Source organism: Piliocolobus tephrosceles, chromosome 6 (genome assembly GCF_002776525.5).
Source record: "Piliocolobus tephrosceles isolate RC106 chromosome 6, ASM277652v3, whole genome shotgun sequence".
NCBI classification, from domain to species: Eukaryota; Metazoa; Chordata; class Mammalia; order Primates; family Cercopithecidae; genus Piliocolobus; species Piliocolobus tephrosceles.
This window is the reverse complement of record NC_045439.1, coordinates 102,651,005-102,671,168: the sequence shown is the minus strand read 5'-3', so window position 1 is coordinate 102,671,168 and position 20,164 is coordinate 102,651,005. Positions and strand designations below refer to the sequence as shown.

General features: G+C 38.3%; 1 protein-coding gene across 4 annotated transcripts in view; it reads left to right on the top strand.

Moving 5' to 3' along the window:
* The window catches only part of USP3 (ubiquitin specific peptidase 3), a 91,905-nt gene that overhangs the window by 17,730 nt on the left and 54,011 nt on the right, over positions 1 to 20,164 (top strand). Inside the window, exons 2-5 of one of the 4 annotated variants that reach the window (XM_023185277.3) lie at positions 7,349 to 7,501; positions 10,937 to 10,997; positions 12,087 to 12,202; positions 15,299 to 15,430. In XM_023185277.3, coding sequence (XP_023041045.1) covers positions 15,402 to 15,430 — 29 coding nt within the window. In that variant the 5' untranslated portion in view covers positions 7,349 to 7,501; positions 10,937 to 10,997; positions 12,087 to 12,202; positions 15,299 to 15,401. The remainder of the gene's footprint in view (positions 1 to 7,348; positions 7,502 to 10,936; positions 10,998 to 12,086; positions 12,203 to 15,298; positions 15,431 to 20,164) is intronic. The other 3 variants (XM_023185275.3, XM_023185276.3, XM_023185274.3) reach the window with 3 other exon arrangements.

The following is a 20,164-nucleotide window of genomic DNA, read 5'->3' as shown; positions in this document are numbered from 1 at the left end:
TCCTTGTACACACTCATCAGTGCTCTTCTGCCACCTCAGCTCAGACCAGCTATTTTGGATACTTCTCGCTTACATTTAATTTAATTCACAGTAGGTTCCTTCATGCTGAACTGTTGACTGGTCACTCCCTGGAGTTATAGAATGGCAGTAGGACAAGACAATTCTACATGGGATAGAAATAAGGATTTCATCATCTGTTTTCTCTAATAGGCCTCAGAGGATTGATGGTTATGAACTGTAGATTGTCAGAGGAATGGCGTCTTGGATTCCCAGATGATGCTGCTGGTCCCCTTTGGTGATTTGTTTGTTTGAGACAGGATCTTGTTTTGTTGCCCAGACTGGAGTGCAGTGACGCTATCTCAGCTCACGGCAACCCTTACCTTCCATGCTCAAGTTATTTTCCCGTTGTAGAGACGAGGTCTCACTATGTTGCCCAGGCCGATCTAGAACTCCTGGTCTCAAGCAATCCTCCTGCCTTGGCCTCCAAAGTGTTGGGATTACAGGCAGGAGCCACTGTGCCCAGCCCTCTCAGCGATTAATGATGTCTAGTCTTTTGTTCCAGCTAGTGAACATTGGAGTAGACGGGAGACATCCTCCTGCATTGCTAGATAACCATGTAAAAGGTTGGCTAGCATAGCTTCCCATCAGAGGGGCCACAAATGGATTACATATGTGTTGAAATAAATGATCCCCTCAGCCTAGAGGTGGCTGTGCTCCCAGACAAATCATTTCTGGCTGTGAGAAGCCTCTTCAGTTAATGTGCATATGTCATACAGATACTATTTTCTGTGTGTGCCCTGACATGGGAAAGGTTGGGAAGGTAGGCCAGAGCACAGTCTCAAAATTAGCCTCTAAGAACCAAAGATACTGCTCCTTAAATAGAACCAGGTAATAGAGTGAAGAGGAATTGAATTATTTAGGGTAGAGGTTAAAACCTACTTGTCCATAAAAATAAGCTGATAACCATATATTTAATCTGGTGTGATATGAAATTCTTACTCACCTCTTTGCTAAAACAAAAGTTAGAAATTAAAATATATTTCTAAGTGACTTGGCTTGTAACCCCATTTTATTGGATATTGGAATATGGAACAGTTCACATTAATGAACTTAGCATCTTTGTTCGTTTGAATTTTGACATTTTATTCATTGCTATACTGATAATGTACTGGCAGTGAACTAAATGAAGTAGATATCCAGGGTATATTTTGGTTGATTAGATTAGTGAACCAGGATTTAATGTCTCTTCTGAATACTTCTGAGTTTGATGTATTCTAATAAAGTTTTGACACTTGAGTTGCTTCTGTACTTAAATGCCATTCTGTTATCTAAACCTTATCTCTTAAAATATGCTTCTCAAATGCATTTTTCCTGGAGTATTTTACACTGGATACATAAAATTCAATGATTCTGACATTTAAGGTGGTTATAACAGTTACATCAATTTTGAAATAAGCTTATTAAAATTGAGTATTTGATGTTTTGAATATAATTTAATTTTAGGTCTAGTATAGGAGGAGTTTGAGGGAGTAGAACTGACATTCACTGAGTGCTTTGCATTGATTAGGCCCTGTGCTGTGTGCACTTTATGTAGTTTGTCTCGTGAAATCCTTACCATAGCCATGTGAGGTAGAAGGTGGGATTTGACCCATTTTACAGAGAGGACGCAGGCTCTGAAACGAACTTAGCTTAAGGTCATAGACTAAAATGGTAGAGCTACAACTTTAAGACAGTTGGTTCTGAAGCCTGTGCTTGGTTCATGATGTCACATGACCTGTATCATATTTATTTTGAGTCTACGGAGGAACAAATTCCTACAAAGGCAACTCATTCTGTTTGGTACATTTTTGTGTAAAAGAGGGAAGGAATTCTTCTGGAAGGGTTCAAGGGCAGGTGATAAAGGAATTTGCCTGGTTCAACCAAAACAATGTGGGGCAGAGTTTCCTAGTCACTGTGCCCCTTCCTTTTTAGGTCAGTTGTGGAACAATTTGCTAGGAATTTTGTGAGAAAATTGTGAGTAGTTCCAGCTACAAAGGCCTGGGATCAGGCATTGCTGGGCATAATGGGGATCAAGTCATGCTGGCTGAGGAATATGTCAGAACTCTTGGGGTAAAGAGAAATATAAACAGAATTAGTAATGTTCTCAACTCTCATAATTGTTTAGAAGCATTTTTTCAAGTTCAACCTTCAGTAAAACCTGGGGTTTCCTAGAATGCTCATTAAGTAACATAATCCAAAGAAGCAAAAGGAATGAAAGATAAGGCTTTGTGCCTTTTAATGAAGAGAAAAGGGATTTCTGCCACTGTTGATGGCACTTTCTTAAGGATCTTTACCTAGAATTTGGGATTTCTGTGGAAATAGTGCCTCTGACAATTTGAAGGTTTTAAACTTGTTACTGAGTTATTGTTAGCAATGATGTTTGTGGTCGAGGATTAGGTTGTCCTGAGGTAGAGGTGGCACACCTAGATTTGAATTATTAAAATATTGATGTGATACAGAAAGATTTAGTCCAAAGGACAATTACAGCTTAGTTGAAGATAAATATCAAGTCTTTACTGTCGCTACTTCTGTTGTAGAGAGAATAGTATAGTCGTTGGATAGCTTTGAATCCTACTGGATAAAACCTTTTGAAGTTTCTTTTCCATCCTCACTTTTCCTAAACAACAGGTCAGTCATTCCAGTGAGTTGTTTGGTGGTTGTGGATGGTGCTGCATCACTGGTACTGCTCCCTCTGTAAGTGGTGGTCTGGTTATGTGTTGCTGTGTAACAAATAGCCATACATCCTAGAAACCTAAAGCAACCATTTTATTTTGCTTATAATTTTGCAGGCCAAGAATTCAGGAAGAACTTGGCTGGGATTGCATCAGGTGGAGAACATGGGCTCACAGAGTTAACAGACTCTGTGCGTTAAGAAGACACTTTGGAAGAGGATGTTCCAGAGTCGTCTTAACTTACCTGTCTGGTACCTCTATGCCCTGTGGTGCCTCTCTGTCCCCCAGTGGTGTCATAATCTCCCCAGTCTCCCTGCACATGGTTTGGGCTTCTCTCAGCATGTTGATCTCTGGGTAATTAGACTTCTGACATAGCAACTGGCTTTCCCAAGAGCAAGCATTTCAAGCGATAGCAAGAGAGAGCTGTGCATTTCATAAGGCCCGGAGTTGCAGGTTGACATAGAACCACTTCTGCCATATTCAGTGTGTCGGGGCAGTCACAGAGCCTGCCCAGATTCAGAGAATGAGGACATAAATCTGTCTCTCCATGGGAAGAATGTCAAAGAATTTGTGGCCATCTTTAGTCTACCATTAGCCATTAAGCAAAAAGGAGAGGATTGTTATGATAAATGCTGAACTGACTTTACCAGCAAATGTAAGTCTGCTTATCTAATGATTCAGAAGAGACTGGTTGTCAGAATTAAGACAGGGATAGAGGCAAAAGAGGAAAGTGGGAAAATCTTTTGTGGGAAAGTAGAAAGGCAACCAAGATAAGCTTTGCTTCATAATTTTATCTTTCCTGCCTTGGACCTGAAGTCTTGGTTCTGTGATCTCGGCCTTGAGTCCCAGGCTACCACTTCTGACCACTTTGGATTTGATGCTCATGCCTGGTCTCCTCCCCAGTTTTGGGACCTCTGGTTGACTTCCTGAGCTCTGCATTGGTCACCGACCGCTTTGGCCCTGAGTACCTCCCGTTGCCCTTTATGAGAACTCTCTTGTTGCCCTGTTCCCTGGGAACCCTAACCATCCACTCTCAGAATAAGCAGCGTTGTCAGGGCTGGGGAGACATCAGACACTGATTTTGGCTGCACTCGGGCTGCTTGGGCACCTTGGCAGTTGCTTCGTGTAGCTTGATTCCTTCTTTCCTGGATTACATTACGGCTCAGTTCTTGCTCTCTTTTTGTGACTTCACCAACTCCTCCCCCTAATAATTTCAAGGGATTCAAGTTATAGATAGAAGAGACTTCTCAACTTTTAGCATAGAATAGGCTTGTGAACATGCAGTTCAGAGAGGATTTACAGTGTACAGAAGATTTTGTCTTGCTCTTAAGTATCTAAAAATGTTTCATTTGGAAGGTAAGTTAGGTCTGTCTGGAATATACTTTTACTTATATGTACTGGAATATTTATAGAATTTTTATGATGATGCTGGACTATCCTCCAGTTTTAAGAGGAATAACACTTTTACTATTGATACTTTCACGGTGTGTTTGTGTGTTTTAATAACTGCTGCAAAATTTCAAAATTTTTATTGATTGTAGTTTTACAGATCCATAGAGTTATAATCCTGGATTTTGATTTAACTTTCCACTCACTCTTGAAAATTCAGAATGAGTTCATTTTATTAGGACAACTTTATAATACCAGTATATTGAAATTTAAAACACTTTAAATTTAATTATTATTATAAAAGAAATGATGCTGTTTGAAAAACTTTAAACAGTATAGTGGCTCCTATCCCCATCTCATTCCTTTTACATAACTGATAACAGTTATTTCTAGTCTTTAAAAAACTTATATGCAGGTATGTAATACATGTATAGACTCAGAAACACATAGCATGTTATCTTTTTAAAACAAAAGTTTTAGTCTCCTGGACGACTGCTTTGTAACAGTCAGTTCCTTGAAACGCTCTATGAGTTTAATTTGCAGCCGTATCACTTAGTAATGTAGCAAATTACATTACTTCTCCGTGCCTCAGTTTCCTCATCTGTAAAACAGACCAAATAATGGTCTGTACCTCATTGGATTGTAGAGGATTAAATAGCACCTGTTTATAGCACATAGGATGTACTATATAAATGTTAACTAAATGAAAACGAACTTGCTTAAAAAACATATCCTAGATGTTTCCTTATGGGTTGCTAATATTTTTAGAGTGTTGCACTTTAAAAATGGTGTAGGGGGGTGGTTTCTGAGTTTCACTGTTGTGGCAGCATGTTTGTCTGTAATGATCCTGAACGGTGATTCCACGTACTTCCCACGCCCTTTTTGCAGTGAGTTGCTGTTACTGATGGGCAATGTGGTAGGAATGTGTTTGTGTCTCAGGGATGATGAGAGGCAAGAAAAACTTGAAAACCATTGGTTTAGGAAATTATACTACATTAGCAATTAATATTTTTGTTAAGCCTTTTAAGAGACTTAGGTAGAAAGCAGAGTTGGAGGAATTTTATTTATGGAGGAGGATGATATGATTGTTTCATCTAACTTTTGCCAATCTTTATGTTCTCTAAATTATTTTATTTTGAGACAGGGTCTTGCTTTGTCGTCACCCAGGCTGGAGTGTAGTGGTGTGATCTCAGCTCACTGGAGCCTTGACTTCCTGGGCTCACGGGATTCTCCCGCCTCAGCCTCTGGAGTAGCTGAGACCACAGGTGTGCACCACCATGCCCGCCTAATCTTTTTTTTATTTTTAGTAGATATGGGGTTTCCCTGTGTTGCCCAGGCTGGTTTCGAACTCCTGGGCTCAAGCAGTCCTCCCACTTTGACCTCCCAAAGTGCTGTGATTACAGGTGTGAGCCACTGTGCCCAGCATATTCTTTGAATAATTTTGTAATTTAGAGGGAACGTGATCATCACCTACTCTTCATTTTACAGTAAGGAAATAGAGCCAGAATGGTAGTGATGTTCTCTCTTATGTAGCTAGTAATGGTAGAGCCAGTACTAGAATCTCGGTCATCTGATCCTTCTCTTCTTTCTGAATTCTCGAGAAGATAAAGAGCCTTCTCTCCCAATTGAAATAGCTGGTGAATAATGGATGCACTGTAAATGGCTTACCTGTCCGTGCTGTGTGCTTAAACTATTCTGTGTAGAGACAGTGATGAAGTTGTGTCATAAGCAGTCATGTATGACCTTTTGTCCAAAAATTTAGAATTCCAGACTTGTTGGTAGGCCTCGAATATCAAATATCCTCTATTATGAGATTCTCTGTACACATACTAAGAGGATATTGAAGATCAGTGGCTATGTAAAAATAAAATATTCAGTGTGGATGTGCTTTTGTTCTAAGAACTCCTTTTCTTGTGAACACAGCCTGAAAGGATTCATGTGTAACTGGGCCTCTATAGGCACAGAACTCCCCAGTTCCTGCTCCGGTCTCTCTTGATAAAGGGCCATCCTGCCCTTTTGGAAGTATAGCATGGACTAAACCACTTTTGGCCTCTAGGTCACTTAGATGCCTTTGTGCGCCTTCAGTTATCTGGTTTTCAGGAGAATTAAATGTTTAGGTGGTTTTAGGAGGAAGACTTGAGTCTGAGGCATGTTTTAGTGGCTGGGGCTCTTCCCACCCTCCCCATGGCCCAGCATATGTGATGGCTCCTACCTTCTGGAGAATGGCTCTATCTCAGGAGAGGATAGAGCTTCTTCATCTCCTCCATATAAAGGGGCCCTCCTGCCAACTTGAAGAGCTTGAGGCTGAGGTGAGAACAGGGATAGAGGAAGATTCTGAAGCTGTAGCTGAAAAGGAGGCAGTGAAAAGAGCCTAGTTAGTGCCACCCTCTGGGCCAAGAGGTGAGACACTGCGGTCAGGGTTGGAAGAATCCAAGCAAACCGAAGAAATTTGCTGGAGGACAGGATATCTTGGTTTGAGGAAATTTTACAATCTGAGTAAAAGATGAGTTTCATTTATGAGACTCCCAATCACGCTGCTATGGCCGAGTGTAACAGTGTGAGAAATAAATTGCATGGCTTCCTTTTCCCTGCCATCACCTTGAAGTGTAATTGGGTATATTAAAGCGCCCTTATAAATTCCCAGATTTCCCTTTTTGAGCCTTCACAAGTGTCTGTCCTTACCACCCTTTCTCTCAAGTACTAGCATTTAAGATTAAAAAAATAAACACTGGTTTAATATTTTTGTGTTTTGCTGAATAGATACTATATTCAGAGCCTAAAATATTTTCATTACTGTGTGGTTTTACTGTGTGGGTATATGTATAAGTATGTGCGTGTATATGAGTATTTCAGCTATATTATGTTTCATTTAGGGCTTTACAGACGACCCTGGAAACCTTTAATACTGTTTCCATGGGAGATTAAACTGCAGGTAAACTTTTGAATCTCATCTATCTGTAAATTGAAACTACCTTCTATAATAAGATAGTCCCCCTAAAGGTGATTAAAATAAATGGTTTTAAGATTATGTGTAGTATTGTTTGATTTGTACAATTACCTGTTCTTAACAATAATTGAGAGTTTAATTGAAAGCCAATGTTTTTCATTCTATTTTATATTTGTCCTGGGTACATTAAAGGTTCTTGATTTGGATGAAGTGTGTATAAACAGAGTGAATATTCCCCAAAGCAATGCCATCTATTGGCTTCAGAATCCCTCATAATACCCTATCCTCTGTATCTTTCTAGCCTTCAAATGTTTATCTGGTGTGACTGTATTATGCCCTCAGAGAGTACTGTATGTTGCCCAGGCTGTCCTCGAACTCTAGGCTCAAGTGATTCTTCTGCCTCAGCCTCCCAAGTAGCTGGGACTACAGATGCAATCACCACCACACTTGGCAGGTAGTAAAGTGGTTTTTTTTTGTTTTGTTTTGGTTTGTTTTTGAGATATATTAAAAGGTACAGTCCACAGTCACTTGTTTCCAATGATTTTGGAAGTCAATACTTGATTCCCTTCTACTTTCTCTCCTTAAGTATCTGTCTGTCTAATTGACGCACAATTCATATAACATAAAATTAACCATCTTAAAGTGAACAATCCAGTGGCATTTAGTATATCCACAATTGTTTTTACAACTACCATCTCTGTCTAGTTCCGAAACATTTTCATAACACCAGAATAAACTCTATACCAGTTTAACAGTTACTTCCCATTCTCTTGACCTCCTCAGTCTTAGAGTTTTTTTGGTTTTTTAAAATGTGTAATTGAATTGAGAAATTAAAAAAAAAATAAAACCTTGTGAGATAGTTGATATTATAAGACTAGCTTTATAATACCCTGTTATAAATGCAGTAACATGAATAAATGTGTTCATGCACCTTAAGGAGATCATCAAATTGTGTGTACTGTGTGTAGATTTACAACCCTAGAGTGAGGAAGAAAGGAACACTTGGTAGGAAACACACCCAAAACAAAGTCACGGGGATTCTGCTCTAGATTTCTTTTTCCTTGTACAAAGGAGGGACAAAATCCTCCATAATTAAAAAAATATCTCTGGTTAGTTAAAAACTTGGGCCTAGGCCAGGTGCAGAGGCTCATACCTATAATCTGGGCACTTTGGGAGGCTGAGGCATGGAGGATTGCTTGAGCTAAGGGATTCAAAACCAGTCTAGGCAACACAGTGAGACCCTGTCTCTACCAAAAAAGAAAAACAGAAAATTAGCCAGGCGTGGTGGCAGATGCCTGTAGTCCCTGCTACTCCGGAGGCTGAGGTGGGAGGATCAGTTGAGCCTGGGAGGCAGAGATTGTAGTGACCTGTGATCATGCCACTGCACTCCAGCCTCTGCAACAGAGTGAGACCCTTTCTCAAAACAAAACAAAAACACAACCTTGTAATGTAATTATTTCAGGATAATAACCTATAGGATTTTTTTTCTCCCAGATTTGAGTTACAGTTGTCCTTCCCTCCCTCCCTCCCTCCCTGCTCCCTTCTTTCCTTCCCTCCATCCATCTTTTTTTTTTTTTGAGGCATGGTTTGCTCTTTCACCCAAACTAGAGTGCAGTAGTGCAATCGTGGCTCACTGCAGCCTCACCTTCCTGGGCTCAATTGACCTTCCCATGTGGCTGAGACTGCAGGCACGTGCCACCACACCCGGCTAATTTTTGTATTTTTCGTAGAGATGGGGTTTCACCATTTTACCAAAGCTGGTCTCGAACTCCTGGACTCAAGCAATCTGCCTGCCTCAGCCTCCCTAAAGTGTTGGGACTACAGGCATGTACCAGTGCACCTGGCCCCAAAGTTCTTAATATTTACTAAGAGAAAAAAGCTTTGCTGGAGAAACAAAATATTAATGTTCATAATATCTCAGTCCTCCAAATCATACCTCAAACCATGAATAGCTGTTCAAGTGAGCTGTTTACTAGTTTACTTTTTATTTTGTAAAATACATTTTATTGGGCTTTCTCTTCAAACTGTAAAGACATCATATTCTCATTGCTGTAAGGCAAACACCATAGGGGAGTACAAATAAAAAGCCAGCAGTCTCCCTCACAATAGTCTTCCCAAGTACCTGCCTAGCAGAGTTGTTTTAGCAGTTTGGTAGGTATTCTTCCACACCTTTCTGTCATGTGGTTTACATGCACATGTAACAAAATTAGACCCAGTTGAGTAAAAAATGCCTTCAGTGCCTTCAAGGATGGCCCTGATAGTGAATATAAATATATGAATGCACTAAGAAAAGGGAAGGCCTGTGGCAAGTAGAAGGGGGTTTCACCACTCAAAGCTTTCATGTTCAAAACTAAAGTTCTGTGCTGGCCAAACTATGTAGAGTCCCTCAGGCAGTAATCATTGTGCTCTTCTATTCTCACCTCCTGTCCCGTCCTCTCATACAAATATGGGATGAACATAGTCAAAGGTTTATTTAACTCATTAATGAGGGCACCAGTAGTAAAATGGTAAAGCTGGCTCCACGAGTATTTGGGAACTGAATGTGTATAGACAGTGAAGATAAAAGCGTTGAAATAAAATTGCTAGGTTAGATGCAAAATTGGTTAATATCCTACAGGGTAGTATAACTATAACCTTTGGAGTCTGCTGGACAGAAATTATTAAAAAACTACATTACCTGTAACTTCGTGGAATTTGGGTCCTAGTCAAGTAGGTCAACTGGTCAGTGGTACTATAATTAACTATCTTTGGGAGGAGCTATTAAACAGTGTTTCAGTATACGTTGAAGGGGCTTACAGTTCTCCATTCACCTTATTTCCAGTTTTGGTTAATTTTTTTTTTTTTTTTAACAGTGAGAAAGGCCTGTTGTGATAAGGAATTGGGCAAGAGAAATGTAGGTAGAGACCAGATCTTGGAAGAGATGGGTATCCTAAACTAAGAAATTTAAACTTTCTCTTCCACAAATATTTACTGAGCATCTACAATGTGCTAGGTGATTACTGTGATCCTGTGTGGTTGTGCTGCAGTGCTCCTCCCGTGCCTCTAGGAAGCTGACTAGTGGTTCCCAAGGGGTTGTATTAGGAAGTCGCCTGGGAAGCTACTTTGCACAAAATATTCTTTGTACTTCTTTCCCCACCCCAATGTAGATATACTTGAGTAGAACATAGGTGTTTTTAAAAAGCTTTCCAGGTGATTTTGCTATCCCTCCCTTTTGAATATCATTGTTACTTACATAGGACTTATTAAAAAATGAATGAGTAAACAGCAAGCAAAATTTTAATATTTCGTTTCCATACCTTCTTGACTTCCCCACCGCTATAATACATCAACTAAAATAATTAATGCCTTGATTATACCATCAGCAAGAATTATGTGCAGTTGTCATATATTTTATGCAACTAAAAATTACTTTGGGAAAACTAGGCTTAGATTTCCTAATTGTAACCTTACGTTGTGCCTCTTAGTAAATAAACCGAAAAAGTTGTCATTTATAGTGGTATATGACCTACATGGCAGAGACATGTGATTAAATGGCTAGACTTAAAAAAATGTTTTTTAATAGGAAAATAGACTGTCGTTGACTGGTCAGAGACTGTGGCAAAAGGGAATAAGTAATAAACGAGACAAGTATGTATGTGTTTAATGTGGTTAAGCTATTTGAGTTGAGTCAGCAATTAAAATGAGCCGCTGTTGTGGACATGCATTTAAATTCTTTTCAATATAACTTAATTAGGCAGCCATTTTGTGTAAATGCATTCAAAAAGCACAGATTTGCAACTTCAGCATTCCTACATAGCCGTGGAATTTATAACTTAATCACAGGAAAATGGGGAGAAATTGGGAAATAACATGATACAATTGGTATATTGTGTATTTTTCTTTTTATTAGTGTGCCGGTCCAACAAAAGCCCTTGGGTCTGTTTGACTTGTTCAAGTGTCCACTGTGGAAGGTAGGTGAAATACTTATTACTTCACTGCCCTATTTGCTTTTTAAAATTTGTCTTTAAGCTTTATGTCAGAGTTTTATTGATTTGGATTTAGTACCATTGTTAATCATCATGCATAATTCTCTGTAGGGCTTCCTTCTCCAGTTGAATCCCTTTGTTCTGTGATACAACCGGGGAAAACATCTGGGAGAGAAAAACTCTTCATATTGATACTCAGAAGAATTAGTTTGATGACCAAGACAATTTGCTAGTAATATTTGAGTGGAAAGATGAGCTAAGGGAATTCTTGAAGTACAAGTTTACCTAATGGTTGTTTTTTAAACCTTTTATTAGGGTAAAATTTAAGCACATACAAACAGAGATGGTATAATTGAACCCCATGTTCCATTCACCCAGCAATTATCAACACAGGGCAATCTTTTTTCACCTATTACCTACCCCATCCCCACCTCTACTGACTTTTGAATCAAATCCCAGGTATGACATCATTCTTCTGGGAAAGAAAAAAAAACTTAAAATATTTACGGATAAAGGAATTCCTTTTGAAAATGATCTCATTGTGGAGTTCATTATTAATTCCTAAGATATATCAAATGTTTCATTGTTCCATTAAAACACTGCTTTCTATGGACAACATCTTCTACCTCACCCCACCCCAGTTTAAACCTGAGCATTTCTTCCCAGTTCTTGGCCTCAAAATAATATTATTTAAATAGTAACTCTTCTAGCACAAACTCAAGTAAATATTGTCTGTGGTTTTTCGCCTGGTAGCAGCACATTTATTTCCACTGCTCTTCTAGCTTAGAAAATCTACTTTGAATTTACTGTAGAAGTTAATAGCTTAGCAGTAAGGAAATGAGAAATCATACTGAGTTACATAGGCTGAAATATATATTGTATTTATCTGGAATATTTCCCCATTGTTATTTTTAAATCCTCATTGCATGAAGAGAGCATCTTTGTTTGTTCGGTGAAGTTTTGATTTTTCACATTTTGAGTCCTGGAATTATTTTTTCCATGTGCACTTAAGAGTACCTTTGGAATGTTAACTGCATTTCTTAATTGTGGCTGTTGTGGTTTTGAAATCTCTAGGATTTGGGGAACCTGAAAATACTTTGTACAGATAACTTTTTTTAAAAAAAGAAGAAAAGTAGAAGCACTTAAATTCTGCACTTGAAGAGACAGATTCCTCTCCTAGATTTTGAGAGGTGAGAATTATAATGCAATAAAATTTATGTAGTTCTGTTCTCCAGAAGTCTCATAGTGCTCTACAACCTAAATCTTGATGGTTGCATGCCAATCAAAAGACCTGACAAACTCAAAAATTAGAGATTAATGTTCCTAAACAACAAACTAAAATAGGTTTTGGAAAAATAAATGGAAAAATTTCTAGACTCTGCATTTGGACCGTTGCCAATTGCAAGCAAGCTTAAATTTAGAAATTTGACATAGTTTTGGAGAAATGTGATGAAGTAGATTAAACAGAAAATTCAGAGTAGCCTGAATTTGGATCTCCATTTTACATAGCTGATTGGTTAATATTCTTTTATCATGCAATCCCAGGTGTTCATTGCCAAATTTACTGATGTTTTATGTAATTTTAGACTGCTTGTCTTTAGGGAAATCATAAAGTGAATATTCTTCCCATTAGGAAACATAGTTTATCAATAGCATACATGGGTTATAAATTCTGCTGGTCTTCATGACCCCATCCCATTTAAGTTATTTTTCAAATTTTTGTGATTGTTACTGGAAATTTGTGACGTATGTAGTGAAATTTTTCCTCTTGTTCTGTAGACCAAAATGTCTAGTTAAAATCCAAAACTAGATGAGGGAAATATTTAATTTCCTGTTAGCTAGTTTATACAAAACTGTTAACCTCTTTGACTAATGTATTTAGGTATTAGGCAAAACATTGCTAATCTTAATATCAGTAATCATACTTCTTACTTTATCTCTGATATGTACCGGAACTATTTATATATCTAATACATTTAGAAACAGTGTCATAGTTAAACGAACTATATGGACTACGTAAAGATGATGAGTTCTCAAAAATTTGCAAGTGGTAATGTGCTTATTCAGCATTATTACTGTGGAAATGAATTACTGTTGTTTTTCATGGTTGAGTACTATAAATATATGATAAGAATAGGCAGTTAAGATGATTAAATATTGAACCCATATGATACCTTAGAGTTTATCATTTATTTTTATTTATTTATTGGACAGAGTCTCACTCTGTCACCCAGGCTGGAGCGGAGTGGGATGATCTCGGCTCACTGCAACCTCTGTCTCCTGGGTTCAAGTGAGTCTCATGCCTCAGCCTCCCGAGTAGTGGGATTACAGGCATGTGCCACCAACCGTGGCTAATTTTTGTATTTTTAGTAGAGATGGGGTTTCACCGTGTTGGACAGGCAAGTTTCAAACTCCTGACCTCAAGTGATCTGCCTGCCTTGGCCTCCCAAAGTGCTGAGATTACAGGCGTGAGCCACTGCGCCCGGCCTTACCTTTTATTAAATAGTGTTTCTTGACCTATACACTTACATGTTATCTTGAAATATGTTGTAAATGAGCCTGCCTTCTAAGCAATTGTTGTTTGGATTCTGAATACATAGTAGTTAGGCACAGAAAGAAGAATGCTAATAAAATAATTGCTAACATTCATTTGTTATGAACTATGGATCATCTAATCACCTAAAAACCCATGACACACAAAGTACTATTACATCCATTTTACAAATGAGAAAACAAGTACAGAGAAGTTAAATAATTCATCCAAGCTCTCATGCCCAGGATGTGATAAATCCTACTTTTGAACCCAGGCAGTCTAGTTTTCGAGCTTATCCTCTTAATCGTTATTTGACTCTGAAATTCACTTTATTACAGTTTTATAAACCGAGGACTCAGGTATATGCAAAAGCGTAAAGTACAGGGAAAAAATGGAGAAAGAACATGATCACATTCTGAGTTGGGGTTAATAGTGCCTTGAATGTGCCCAGTTTTCCTGGGTAGAGGGGCTAGGTTTGAAGTTGATCCTTCCCAGTTACCATAACTCTCCTACTTTCCCCAAGGTAAGTGTTCCTGGTGCAGTTAAGGTGCCTCATGATGAAAATGTCTTCTAAGTCTCTGCATCTGTTTATTTTGGTACCATTTAACCAACATTTGTTTTGACTGAGTTTTCGAGTGGGCCTTGCCTTCCACACATTGCCTGCTTTCTAGGAGCTGGGAAACGTTGCCTCTTAAGGGTCTTCATGCTGGTAGTCAGTGACAGAATTGTGCAGTCTCTAGATGAAGGCACAGATGAATTTGGATGTACACCATGTGCAGAGGGAGCCTTATTTCAGTTTCATTATGCTTGCTGTAATATTAAATCTGAGTTGGAATGTGTTACATAATTTTTATGAACATAATCAACTTTTGATTATGTTTGTCCATGTAGAGAAATAGCAGTTTTTGTAAGCTTAAGGTGATTTGTGTTTTGTTTGGGTTATTTCTAAACAAACATGTTTCCATATGAGAGGAGCTGATTATTCAGGCATTTAAATATAAGACTGGAAGCTATATTGGTAAGAGTTGGAACATTGTCCTGTTTCTCTGACTCTCACACTTTATGTTAAACAGCAACTTGAGCAGAGTCTGTGGCCCTGTGGGAAGTGGCTGAGTAATTTACTTAACAGAGCTTGTCTTTGATAATAGCCCAAGTTGGGGGTTAGTGGTCTGAGAGAAAAGAAAAGCTATAGTGAAAGCAGCAGCAAAGGAGTTTATAAATAATATCTATGGTGTTGAAACCGATTTGCATAGATTATGCCTTTCCTTGCCTGTGCCTACTCTTGTATATAATTAAAAGTTGACTATAGTATTTGCTTGCAAAAAAAGGAGCTTAGGCGGGTGGATCACAAGGTCAGGAGATCGAGACAATCCTGGCTAACATGGTGAAACCCCGTCTCTACTGAAAATAGAAAAAAAAAAAAAAAAAAATTAGCTGGGCGTGGTGGCAGGCGCCTGTAGTCCCAGCTACTCGGGAGGCTGAGGCAGGAGAATGGCGTGAACCCAGGAGGCAGTAAGCCGAGATTGTGCCGCTGCACTCCTCCAGCTTGGGGGACCAGAGTGAGACTCCGTCTCAAAAAAAAAAAAAAAAAGAGCATATTTTAAGTATTCAATATAATAAATCACTACATGACTAACTGCTGTTACAGGATTTCTTTCTTATTTTGATTTCATTAATGTTTAATTTTATCATTTCTTACTCCTTTAATTTCCAAAGCAATATTTAAAGTAAATTTTCATTTGGTCTTTGTAAGGTATGTGAATGGCCATGCAAAAAAACATTATGAAGATGCACAAGTACCCTTAACCAACCATAAGAAATCAGAAAAGCAAGATAAAGCTCAGCACACAGTATGCATGGATTGCAGTAGCTACAGTACATACTGGTAAGTTAACATTTTCTGGAAATGATATTTCTTACTATGTGTGTGCAAGTGTGCTCCCCTCCCCTCCCTTCCCTCAGTCTTTAAGCCAGCTATTACTGCCGTTACCTCCTTTTAGAACTGTTAGGATTCACAAAGGACTGGAGCCATCCGGAATGCCTGTCTTTATTCATTCAGATTTTACTTTGCACTGTTCCTTTCAACTTCTAGGCCTCCTCTTCTCTGCCTCCTCTTCTCTTCCACCTCCTGTTCCTCATCCATCCTAGCTTCAGGGAAATAGATCTACTTCTTTGTTGTTATTATAATTTCTTTTTCTTGTGTTATTTTAAATTGAAGGATAATGTGATAACCCATGTTCAAAAGAACTCAACAAACCATGTTCCTCCTATCCCCTGTCCAGTTAACATTTTTGTCGTATAATCTTACAAATTTTAACTGCTTTGTTTAAAAAAAAAGATTGTTCTGACAGTCTCCCTTTTCCCAGTGTATTTCCACGCTCCTCTTCTACTCCCCCAAAGGTGAACGTCAAGAATTTGGTACATAGCTTTCCAGGCTATTTTTTCTTTTTTTTTGAGACAGAGTTTTGCTCTTGCTCCCCAGGCTGAAGTGCCATGGCGTAATATTGGCTCACCGCAATCTGCCTCTCAGGTTCAAGCAATTCTCCTGCCTCAGCCTCCTGCTGGGATTACAGGCATGTGCCACCACACCCAGCTAATTTTGTATTTTTAGTAGAGACAGGGTTTCACCATGTTGGTCAGACTGGTCTCGAACTCCTGAACTCAGGTGATCTGCCTGCCTTGGCCTCCCAAAGTGCTGGGATTACAGGCATGAGCCACCACACCTGGTGCTTTTTTTTTTTTTTTTTAGTATCCTTTAAAAAGAGGTTGGCAACAGGTTCTGTTCTCTGTTTATAATATAATATTCATGTCTATTTCATATAAATTACAAAGTAGGTATCTATTTTTGTGACTACTTAGAACTAGGTTATTTAGGTTGTCAGTGATGCTTAATGATCCATATCCATTTGGTTATGCTCACAAAGTATATTTTGCAGTTTTAACTTTGGTGTGAAGCAAATTTCTTTCTGTGACTGGTAAATTATGATGAACAATTCTTGTTTTAATCAGTTTTTCCTGGATTCAAAAGGTTGTTGACATTAAAGGGGGGGAAAATAAGCCATTTAAAGGATCGCCTTAGAGATATTTTTTATTGCCAGACAGCCCTTGAATGTTACATGAAGGCATTATTGGGTAGAGATGGGGATTTTAGATAAGTCCAGGTAACACTTTTAATTCACTTTCTACTGAAATGATGTGAGAATCCTTTCCACATTGTCCTTAGTCGATAATTCATAGGAATTATCGACTAAGGAAGTATCATAGGAAGGTACCCATCAAACGGAAGAAGAAAGGGTCAGTGGTTTGCCAGGTCTTTTACTTTTTTCTTTTCTTTTCTTTTCTTTTTTTTTTTTTCAGACAGAGTCTTGCTCTGTTGCTCAGGCTGGAGTGCAGTGACACGATCTCGGCTCACTGCACGCTCCACCTCCCGGGTTCACGCCATTCTCCTGCCTCAGCCTCCTGAGTAGCTGGGACTACAGGCGCCTGCCATCATGCCCAGCTAATTTTTTTGTATTTTTAGTAGAGACAGGGTTTCACCATGTTAGCCAGGATGGTCTCGATCTCTTGACCTCGTGACTCGCCTGCCTTGGCCTCCCAAAGGGTCTTTTACATTTTTACAGGTTCAACACCGTTAAATTTTGGCTATTGAATAGACATCTTAAGGGTTATTCATTCAGATCACTACTGTTTTTAGTGATCATTTGTGTGGAAGGTATCCAGACCTGGAGAGAGAGAAGCTAGGGGTAGGTGAAGATTTCAGTAAAAATGAAAATCCTCCCAAGATTTTCACACAAAGGTTAGTGCTCAGTTTATTGTTATTTGCTGTTGTGAAACACTCCTACCAAAGTTAAGCATTAGCCAGACAGTTAAAGCAAACATTTGCATTCCCCTTTCCCTCAGGAAACTTCGTACTAGAGTGATGTGGCTACCTAATTCGCACAACTGTGTGTTTCTGTGTGCTTGTATTTCTGCTTTAGACAACAGAAATTAATATCATTCTTGAAGTATCTGTCTCACATTGTCATGGGCCACATCATCCTATAGTACCAGATACTGAGAACATTCATTCTTGATTTTCAGTTAGCAGTGTGAATTAATTGCTTAATGGGGGACTTTGGAAGTACAATTAAATCGCTGTGTGCTATAACAAGTTTGTCATTGTTTTCTTGCTGTTGGTAAGATTCTGAGGAAACTAACTCTTTAAGAAAATTTTAATTATCTTGATGGAGTGAAATTATATTCAAGGCCCTTTAAAAATGTAGATTATATATTTTAGTATCTTTATCCATTGCATTTTAGGGGCATATTTTATTAACTAGAAATGGGAATTGAATTGGTTTTATATCGCTATAGTCTGCTAAAGTATATGTTGTTTCATGGTGGAATTGGAATTAAATGGAAAATCTTGAACCTTGGGGAGCGTATACTGTGATACAGTCTTCTTGGCCAACTTCCAGGCTTTTGTGTGAAGTTGTACAGAGCTGCAAGTGTGTGGACACCCAGAGCTGCTGAATTCAGGAAGGGAGCTGCAGCTGGTCGCATTATCGGCTCATTTGTGGGTTTTAGAACAAAATGCCAGGGAATCACCCTGTAGCATTACACTGAAGGCCTAAAAGGAATCCGTGATAGTTGTAAATTGATGAAGATGTAGTTTAACATTCCTCCCACACCTCACTGTGATGAAGAAACAGATTTCCTATTTCTGTGTGGAGTGTGTACATGTGTTGTTTTCTAGTGCCCGTTAGTAATTTTACTTCAGTTTATTAATTTTCCTTGTACACTAATTTCTTGTGGTTAGACTGAACAATTGATATCAGAGGTAAAACATTGGTGCATTAGGTTTAAGGTGTTTGATTATAAATATCTTGACTAAAGTCAAAGCCTTTTTTGCAGTATGCTCTGTCCCTAGAGAAGTTACAACATATTCTGAGGCCTTCAGTTCTTCTTTCCCTACTTTCCCCTTGCCAAGACTCCCTGCCCTGTCCTATGTTTGCAATCCTTTATGAAGTTATCACTGAACTCTTCTCTTCCCCCAGTTCCAGTTGTAGCTGAATGTAATCTTGCCTGAACTCACAGCTCTTGGAATCCTTATAATTTCCTGCAGCACGTTAGTTAGTTGCAAATGTCCTTGGAGACTGCAGACACTATATCTCAGATCTTTGTATTCTTCCCAAGTATGCAGTGTCTGGTGCAGAGTAGGCGACATATGTTTGAAAGACTGAATTTTGTTAACTGTCTTTCAGAAACGGGGAAGGTTATATCGGAGCTGTAATACTGTGTCCCCCTGATCATCTTGAGGGACTAAAGAGCCATATAACATTTTTCCTGCAGAAGACTTAAATCATGATATATGTGAACTACTTCATTTCCCTCCCAAGATGGACACCCTTGTAGAGCAGTGACCCTCCACCTTGATGTCAGCAGGGGCCCAGAGAGGAAGCATGCATTAACCAGGCAGAACCATATAAATCGGGTTACTGTTTCATAAGAGAGAAAGCAGTGCCAAAAGGAACAATTCTGATTTGACACAAACCCACTTCTTAAGGAGATAAGCAGATTAACTTGAAAATGAAAGGTAAATTAAGATTTCGATGAAAATAAAAATCTTCCTAAGATTTCACACAAGAGCTAGTGTTTAGTTTACTGTTTGTTAGGTAGTATTTCATTTGCTCCCATCCTGATTTCCCTCCCCTAACCAATGCAAATGGAATTTTATGTGGTGTACATTATTGTGATTGAGAAGAAACAAAGATTAAAATTAGGAACTTTGATTTTTTTATGGAGGTAGACTTTTGGAGTTAAATTGATTTAAAATACTGAACCAGTAAGTTTTGACATCTGGCATAGTCTTGTCAACTTTAATATTCTTATCAGTAATAGCTGAATTTTTGAGAATGAAGAATTATGAAAGGAATATTAAAAGTATATTCCTTTAGGGCAGGTAATGTTTTAAAGCATCCTTTCAAATGAAGAAATATTGTGAAATGTGAATCATTTGTCTAGAAAAGAGGCTTGAATTTCAGATTTTAAACACTTGTAATAACAATTTTAGTTAAAATGAACATAAAGCTTTATTTGTGAGTTTAAATAGATAATGAATCATTTCCTACAGCAGTTGTGATTAACAATTTTTAAAGAGGAAAACATTTTGTTGACCGTTCTTATAAACTATTTGGATGCAAATTTTCAATGTAAAAAAATTAGACAACAGGGAGAGTTTTGTTTATTTAAAAGCAATATTTTGAAGTTCAAGAAGAAACTTTCTAATAGAGGTAATCTAAAAATATAAAAGGCTCTTCCTTAAGATATGCTGGTACTTGTTTGCTTTTAACAAAGGATATGGGTTTGCTCTGCAGGTATTCTTCTAATTTTCCGTAACTGGCTTCTTTGGTGGCAATACATCAGAGTTTAGTAAGAGAATTTAAAAATACTCTTACTTCCTAAACAAATTATTTTAGATTTTAACCTTTCTCAGTTTGAAATAGATGAAATCACTAGAATATCAGCTTGCTTTTTTTTTTTTCCAGTATTACTGTCATTTATAATAAAATCAGAGGTCAAATTTGCCTGTAAATATCAAAATGTCATAGAAGTGAATGAAAAGGAGCTTGAAACTTAA